Raw genomic sequence first — 8,482 nt, 5'->3', positions numbered from 1 at the left:
ACTTTCCCTGTTGTCAGAGCTCGGCTCAGCCCTCTGTATTTTTAATGCAATTTTCCGCATCATAAACGCGCCAGTTATCAGGCCGTCACTCTGATATGTCACGGCGTGGTCAGCCACTAAGTGGAGGCCCCAGATAACAGGTGCCATGCGTGGATGACAGCAGGGGGAGCTGGCTATCAGACCCATTATCGACTTTCAATTAAAACCTATTAAAGTCTTTTGTCTAATCGTTAACATCCTACACGCCAAGTCTTGTCCGTCAGCCTGAACTCCTTTAACCCCCAACGCGCCGCGGCCGGATAACTTGGGTCCTCGTCGACTCGGAGGGGGGGTTTGGTGAGATGCGCACGGAGGAGGGAGGGGCGGCGCCGGTGGAGCCGCTGACCAGCTGTCCCCACGCTGATCCCCGGCCTGCAGTCAGCTCCAGCCCGGTCACCAGCTGTTGGAGCCGTTTGGCAGAGGAGCGCGCATCCAGCACCCTCAAGGAAAAGAAGGATGGAAACAATCAATTTCCAAATGGGATCATTTAGGGCACTTAAACAATTGCGCGCACATAACATTAATATTTCATCTCCTGCATTGTTTATGGAAAACGAATTGGAGTTGCTGCTGTTAATTTAGGAGAGTGGGAATGGTGAAGAAGAGGATGGGTGGGGGATCAGGGCCTCCATTTTGGACAGAACACCCTTCTGCTTTGTTGGCCCCTCTCTCAAGACATTAGCTGGAATTGATCTTTGATTGCACTTTTGAATGTGGGAGTGAAAGAGAGAGGATCGTGCGTGTATAGGCCTACGTGTGCGCGCTTGCTCTTTACTACCAATTTCCAATCGACCTTTTTCACGCGATTTGCAATCAAAGCTGTTTTCATGCATTCCTTCAAAAAAAAGGACAAAAATAAAACGTAATAAAAAGAATAATATAAGGCAACATGTGTGTGATCAACACAGGATACCTAAAATTAAACTTAGTTGTGGAATCTTTTTCGAAATCTCTGCTTTTCTTTGGAAAAGGTTAAAAAAAAATGGATGTGTAATGGTACCGGTGACACTTTATATTAACTTTTTTTTTTTTTTTCACGCCCTCATCTCAACATTAAACAAATTAAATCAACAAGACTAAACCAAACAGAGGAGGGAAAAAGTCGTTTGACAGACATGTTCAAATTCACTCGAACACGATTCCCTCTAATAGAAACCCGCGAGCCCTTCAAATTGTGTTTATTTTCCGGAAAAGTGGAGATGTTTAATTAAAGCTCCGCCAGCCATCTCCTCAACCTTTGCTCATTGACACTGACACGTGTTCATATCACTTCTTAATAAAAGTACTCCTATTTTAACGGTGGGCAGTCCTCTACAGGCCTCTACGTTTATGTGACTCCATGACTTTTTGCTTTTCTTCTGATTTGGTCTAATATGGGCGTTTATTCTAGCACCAAACCAGTGGTGAAATATCACATTTTCTACATTTCTATGTTTTATTTTTCGAAAGGATGTTAAGCAGAGTATTTATACATCAGTTACCTGTGTGATCATTTATATATAAATTATCCTGAGATATAATGTCTACATGTGATGGACAAATAATGCAACACTATACGGCCTCACACTGCAGCTTTAGAAGACCAATCAACAACAAGTCTCCTATTTGTTGCAGCTGTATGAGTCCCATCACTAGCAGGTGCTGCTGCTGTTTTGCTACTGCAGCGTAAATCCACGTGTTGATTCCAGTCCCTCAAGCCGCGTGGCGTTTCCGTTTCACACACACACATTCAAGCAGCCACGTGATTAAATGAAAGACTTTTATTTCCACATTTATAAAAGTATTTCTCTTTTACATCAAATCCCCCCCTCCCCTTTTCTGTCCAACGAATGCTGTGAATTTCACACAAAAAAAAAATGAACTTCACGAAATGAGGAGAGTTTTTTTGGGGGGGGGGGGGGGGGAAGCTAGGAACGAAAAGAATAAAAATAAAAATAAATTAAATCAAAACGATCCAGGAAATACGAGAACCACTCCACAAGTTTGATATCTGCAATATACATTTTTCACCAAAGGAGAGTATAACAATTAAGGGTTATCACGGCTTCATATGAAGTAACATAAGTATGATGCACAACGTCTGTTCAAATACATCAAATCAACAGGCAGTTACACCTGCACGTGGACCCGAGTCCGATCGCTTTGTTCATTGCAAAAAAAGAAAAAAGAAAACATTACTGAGGTGATTGCGTCCCCGTGTCCTCCTCTGCAGGAATAAAACTGCTTTTTTTATATAAATTACTTCACATTTTTCTCTCCGCTAAAACTTCAACTAAGAACAAGAAAATGACTTTATATAGATTTATTTTTTTCCCCCGCAGCTCTCGTGTTTGTGCCTGTATCTGGGTCCAGGCTTCCCTTCTCAGACTAATATGTTTATTCATATTTTGTATTATTATTCTGACTCGTTCTCCTGTATAGTTTCTGATCGGATAATCTAGTTTATTATGTTAAACTGGATCACCGCGGTCTGTAAAAGACGCACAAAATAGATCAAACTAAGAAAACAAAAAGGTTTCTTTTAAAATCAGTCTCTTTCGAATAAAATGCAAAATATTCTTATTTACAGGTTTATGACTGCTGATCATCTTGTTCTTCTCGTGGAAAGAAAAGTCAAGAGAGCTTTAGAAAGGGCAAAAAAAGAAATATTTACTAATACCTTTGGATCCTCTACATTATATTCATAGTACATGGAAGGATGCTACTTTGCCAATATCCATGAACATCCACGCAGTAATAATAATGATATAATAATAATAATAATAATAATAATAATAATAATAATAATAATAATAATATTACCAATAGGGGGTCTAATTGGCATTGAACTGTTGGTCAAAGTTCCACCAACAATTGTATCTGTTGTTGGGAAAAACACAAAAAATACTGACACTGGGATCAAATAAATACATAACTTAGAGGCTTTGATTCAGATTAAAAAATAAATAAGTTATAAATAAAGCTCATGTCCCCAAAAAAAACAAAAAACAGGGAAAGAATCCTCCCACACAGTCAGTTTGAGTCACTCCTCTCCGTCCACAGGGTTCAGCCTCAATCGGCCGCCTCGCACCATATAAAGGCCTCCAACAGTTTTCTTTTTCTCTGGCTCGTCCCGTTTTTATTTGTATCTGTCTTTGTTTCATTTCTTCTTAGGAGTCCTGCCGACCTCGGCGTACAAAAAAAAAGAAAAAAGGAAGCCAGCAGGGACCGGCTCACCGCTGAGTCGGCCGAGTAAGCACGCTGGACATGGGGGGAAGAGGCGGCGGAGGCGGCTCGCCGCCCCCCAGGCCGTGCAGCAGGATCCGCGGGACCAGGGGTCTCTGCAGGCCCGGCGGGGGCGCCGAGGGGCCTCTGTACAGGTAGAGGGCCGCTCCGGGGTCCAGGTTGGACACCAGGCTTTGCGGGTAGAAGTACGGGGATGGGAACATCCTCTGCAGGGCGGAGTAGTTCCCGGCCTCCGCCAGCAGCTCGAGACCCACCGCCGTCTGCCTCTTCCACTTCGTCCTGGAAGAGAGGAAAGACGCTGATTTAGCTTTGAGCACGCGCGCATCGATACATACACGGAGCATTAGTGTGTGTTTGGATCTGACACACGCCGAAATATCTCCCGTCTGTTTACCTTGGGTCCAATTACAAATCAGCAATACATCTGTTTATTTATTTTTATTTTTAAAGCACCAAAGTCTCCAACCTGCCACTTGTACTCACACCCAAGGACGTCTGTTAGATTGCCCGCATGCACTCCACGCAGGTGAATAATTCATAATAAAGATAATTGAGTAGATATAGTGGTTTGTTTGAATTATTGATATGCACACATGCAACAATGCATTATTCATACGCCAAAGTGTTGTTTTTATATTTATTTATGTCATTTAGCTGCCTGGGAGTCAAAGCTGTGGAAGAATAAATGCTGAAGATTCAACCGAAAACTGCAGAAAACCGATTTCTCTCTTTTTTTAACATTGATGAAGACGGTTTCTTTTGCAAGGAGTTTTATTTATTTACAAAACGTTTCCCAGCTACATGCAGGCTCATTGTGTGTGTGACTTAAATCGGATGCTGCTAAAGTCATCGTGTTGCATGAAGCTGCTGAAAACGGAGGAGATGAACTCAGACAAGCGTCCCAAACCCCCAATAAATAGAATGCAGCGAAGGAAAACACTTGTGTCCGTGATGTGATCTTGTGTTTTCTCTTCAAGTAAAAAAGTGCTAAAAATCGAAATATATATATATATATATATATTCAATTTGATTTTTTTAGCAGCCTTGTATACAATCTCCAGACAATTCGATGATGCTAAAATGAATAGGATCAATTCATCAGCTGTCAATCAATGCTATTGTGGAGCAAAAGTAAGAGCTGAAACTAATTGAACGTTAGTTGAGTGGAATTGACAGAAAAGTAAATCCTGATTAATTGTTAAAAGTCATTATGCCACTGAATGTATCTTAACACGTTCCCCTTTGTGCTCTGGGTAACGGGGTTGTCCACAAACAATGATGACGTTTTATGGACCAAACGATTAATCGAGGAGAGAAAAAAAAAATCGTCAGATTAATCAATAATTAAAATAACGTTTGGTTTCAGCCCTAGTGGCAGAGGCTCATGTGCAGTTAAGTAAAGTGAACTCATGCCACCTTTAGGGTGAGAGGAAAACATGGCGTCCCTGGGTCCATGGTGTCATGAGCCAGCCGTGAGAAACCAGATTCCCCCCCCACCCCCACCCCCACCCCCTCTTAAGTAGCAGCAGCAGCAGCGTCTTTACCTCCGGTTCTGGTACCAGGTCTTGACCTGCGTGTCGGTGAGGTTGAGGGAGGCCGCCAGCTCCATGCGGTCCTGGACGCTCAGGTACTTCTGCCGCTCGAAGCTGCGCTCCAGCTGGGCCAGCTGGTGGTCCGTGAAGGCCGTCCGGGCCTTCCTGGGCTTCTTCATCCGGACCTGAGAGCTGTCCCTGCTGCTGGAGATGTCCCTGTCCCCCTCCTCTTTCACTGGCGGGCAAATAACGGAGAGAGAAGAAGGTGAAAACAGAGAAGTGGCCTCGTGTGTAATGCAACGCGACATCTTTGTGTGGACAGATGAATCTGTGCAGAAGCGTCACACAAGGCAGACAAATATCAGAGTCAACTGAAATACAACAGTGAGTCTCTTTTATTGCCCTGTAGCTCTTCATTAGGGTGAAGCTGCTTACTTTGATCAGAGAATCGATAAGGGAGGAAATAAAATATGACATGAAGTTAGTTGGATGAAGGCAAAAGAGAATTCTAATACAATTCAGTTTCTTCGTTTTTTGTTTTTTATGAGAAACAATTTGACCTGCATGTCCTGTGTGAGGTGCGCCAAATAAAGGCTTGATTGGTTGTTTGATTGATTGATTAGCTGGATTTAATATAATAATAATAATAATAATAGAATTATTGCTCCCCCTCTCAAAGACGCGATAAAGCCTGCACATCTGGAACTTTACGCGGCGCTGCAATTGTTTTTAAATGTCATGTCAGGTCCGTGTTAAAAAAGTGAGGTCAAATAAAACCGCACATTTTATTTGTCGTCATTTTAAATCGCTGGATTTAACACCACGTGAATCAAAGGTGAACATTTTGCGTAACGCGAATTTTATAGAAAGACTCAAAAAAGGCTTCACACATTTTGTCAAAATGTTTTTTAAAATACACGTCTGATTTTTTTCTTTTTTTTAAAACTATTTATCTACACTTGAGAGCCATTGACAGTTTCCACTGCGGAGTGTGAAATCACGGCACTAGTAACAGTGCCTATAGGCTATATGGAGCTATTTGATTTGGGCTTAAATTGTTATGAAAAGCTCTTCCAATATTCGCACTTCCAATCTGATATTCCTCCCGTCAGCAGAGCCGCAGCCTTTGTTCTCTTTCTGCGTGGTGTCATGTCAGGGCGAGCCTTGATATACAGTCCTTATAGTCAATTCTCTGAGAGAGAGAGAGAGAAAAAAGAAAGGAAAGAGAAGGGGGGGGCGAGGCGAGAGATCTTGGTAGTTGAATAGTTGAATCGTCTCAAGGAGCACAATAATCCGCCTAATTGAGCCACAAGGGAAGGACGAGCCTTTCAACCGCGACCGGGGGAACTTCACAGGACCGTGGAAATGAGTGGAAATCAAGAGCCCGCGCGGCCTTGCGCGGTTACAAATCTGATTAGCGCCGGGGACAAATTGCATCAAATCCCCCGAAATATTATAGGAGGCGGATTCGTGGAAATCAAAGCCACCGTGCAGGCGCGCCGTGGGGCCCCGCGGCTCCCTCAATCAATCAGCGCGTCGATGAGCATCTCCAGCCAACATGAGCGCGCACGGACACACACGCGCGCACACACACACACACACACTGAGTTTTGTCGAACGAATTGATGACGTGACGCCGTATCAATAGCTTCCAAGAAAAGTGAACAAGGAATAAAACTAATGTGAGCCCATGAGTGAATGAAACAAAACAAAACAGTAAATATTGAAATAATAATATTAATAATGCATCCTCACATGTATTGAATTCGATATTATATTTCCCCTCATAGCCTACAGCGGTCGTCGTCCTTAACAGGCGCTGCTTCATTAAACTGTCAATGTAGGTGACATGTCTGTTATGGCTGACATGATTGGAAACAGAGAGGCCCTTGATGGCATTTATCTGGAGGCGACCCTGTCATCTCTCCCGTTCTTGCCTCCCTGACATTAACAGATGCTTTCTGGATATTCCGCTCACGCGAAGGCTTTGAAACGCGCCCGCGCTGATTCAAAATGTCTAAACTTAATGAAAATGAACCCAATAGTCCGTCACCGCGCAGGGACAAATCTCAGGTTTCCACCACCGTGATGCTGCAGCAGAGGGCCGGCTCAATGTGCCCTCATTGATGGCCTCCGGTGGCCGGCTAATAGTGTCAGTTTATTGATGAAGATATTTTTGTCACTTCTCCCCCAATATTGTTCAAGCCGAGTTAGAAAATATTCTTCTTCTACATTATATTGTTGTTATTATTATTATTATTATTATTATTATTAGGAAGTCATCTGAAAAAAGGCCTAAAATACTTTTATAAGCGTATATCCTATTTTTATTATGTTTATATGTCTTTGTGTTTTTTTTATTTTTCATTGTCATCAGCTCATCTATGCATCCATTGTGCCTACATTATAAATTGCAGTTTAGCTTTCAATGTAATTTAAATCTATTGTTATTCCAACGTCATGCATTACTCCAGATTGCACCACTTATTGTATTTAGTACACCTCTGATTCTTTTTATTTTTTATTTTATTGCATTTATTATTGAATTGCTATTTAATGAAGTTTGTCCTAATTAGACATTTTAAAAATACTTTAAAAAAAACGTATAAAGATGCACCAAAAAAAGACCAGCTGCAGCTAAACATTGTACAAAGATGGACCTAGACAAGTCAAATATAGAATAGCAAAAGGACGAGCCAGATAGGCTTCAAACTCTTTTTAAAAATGGGAATATTTTTCTACAAGAGCCAAACGTCCCGTGTGAAAGCAGAAGGCCAACTCAGTTTCACCTCCAATCTCCTCTCCGCCGCAGAGCAGCCGCTCTCACTGTGTCTACTCTTCTCTCTCCTTACCTTTATATTCACTGTCTGACGACGAGTTGCTGTGGATTTTCTCCATAAAGTCTTCCGCTATCTTGGAGACCAGCCTGCCCGCCTCCTGAGTCGGCTGTCCATTGCTGGAGTAGGGCGCGCACGCGGCGAGGGGCTTACAGTCCGCGAGAATGTCTCTGATGAGGAACGACGAGGTCACGGTCCTCTGCTGCGACCCCGCCGATATCTGCGCGTGCTGCAGGTGCGGCGGCAGGCCGACGCCGTGACCTTGCCTCTGGGCCACCTCGTCCGCGCACTCCCTCCGCGGCGACGGAGGCGACGAGCAGCCGCTCTCCGCGTCTGATCTCGGGCTGAACTCCAGCGGCGAGCGGCACTCCCCCACCAGGCTGCCCCCTTTGGACACCGGGCTTCCAGGCCTGCGGGACAGCAGCGAGTCGATGCCAAAGCTGGACCCGTTGGTGGACGCCTCCATTGTCTTGGTCGAGGCCTCCTCAAACTACCATTTGGTATTCAGGACAAGTTTTATTTAAGGGAGGGAGGGAGGGAGGGAGGGGGGGGGGGGGGGGTTGTCTAAGTGTAAGTTGATCCAGCAGAGGAGAAAGAGCCCCCCGCCCCGAGAAAAATGTTCTGGGATACGCTACAAATGAAGATTATTCATCCGGTATTTCCAGTTGCCCAACTGGTTCTTTAAAGAGCAAATATCTCCAGGCTAAGTTGTGTTACAGCAATCGTCCATGCATCCGATTTTCTAGTTGTTGTTTTTTTTTTTTTTTGTCAAGTCTCGAAAGATGTGTCCTCCTGAAATCGATCGTCTCTTTTGGGAGAGTCGCAGTCGATTCTTCTTTTGCTTCCTTC

At 43.6% G+C, this 8,482-nt stretch overlaps 1 protein-coding gene across 1 annotated transcript; it reads right to left on the bottom strand.

Annotated features, from left to right (window-relative positions):
* Window positions 1-3,251: 3,251 nt before the first annotated feature.
* barhl1b (BarH-like homeobox 1b) lies at window positions 3,252-8,099 on the bottom strand (the record flags this gene model as incomplete). The annotated part of the gene is made up of 3 exons (XM_079179468.1): window positions 3,252-3,543; window positions 4,809-5,031; window positions 7,649-8,099. The coding sequence occupies 3 exons, from the start codon at window positions 8,097-8,099 to the stop codon at window positions 3,252-3,254; spliced, it is 966 nt and encodes a 321-aa protein (XP_079035594.1).
* Window positions 8,100-8,482: the final 383 nt, after the last annotated feature.

Source organism: Pholis gunnellus, assembly GCF_910591455.1.
Source record: "Pholis gunnellus genome assembly, chromosome: 18".
Lineage (NCBI taxonomy): Eukaryota > Metazoa > Chordata > Actinopteri > Perciformes > Pholidae > Pholis > Pholis gunnellus.
This window is presented reverse-complemented; position numbering and strand designations above follow the sequence as displayed.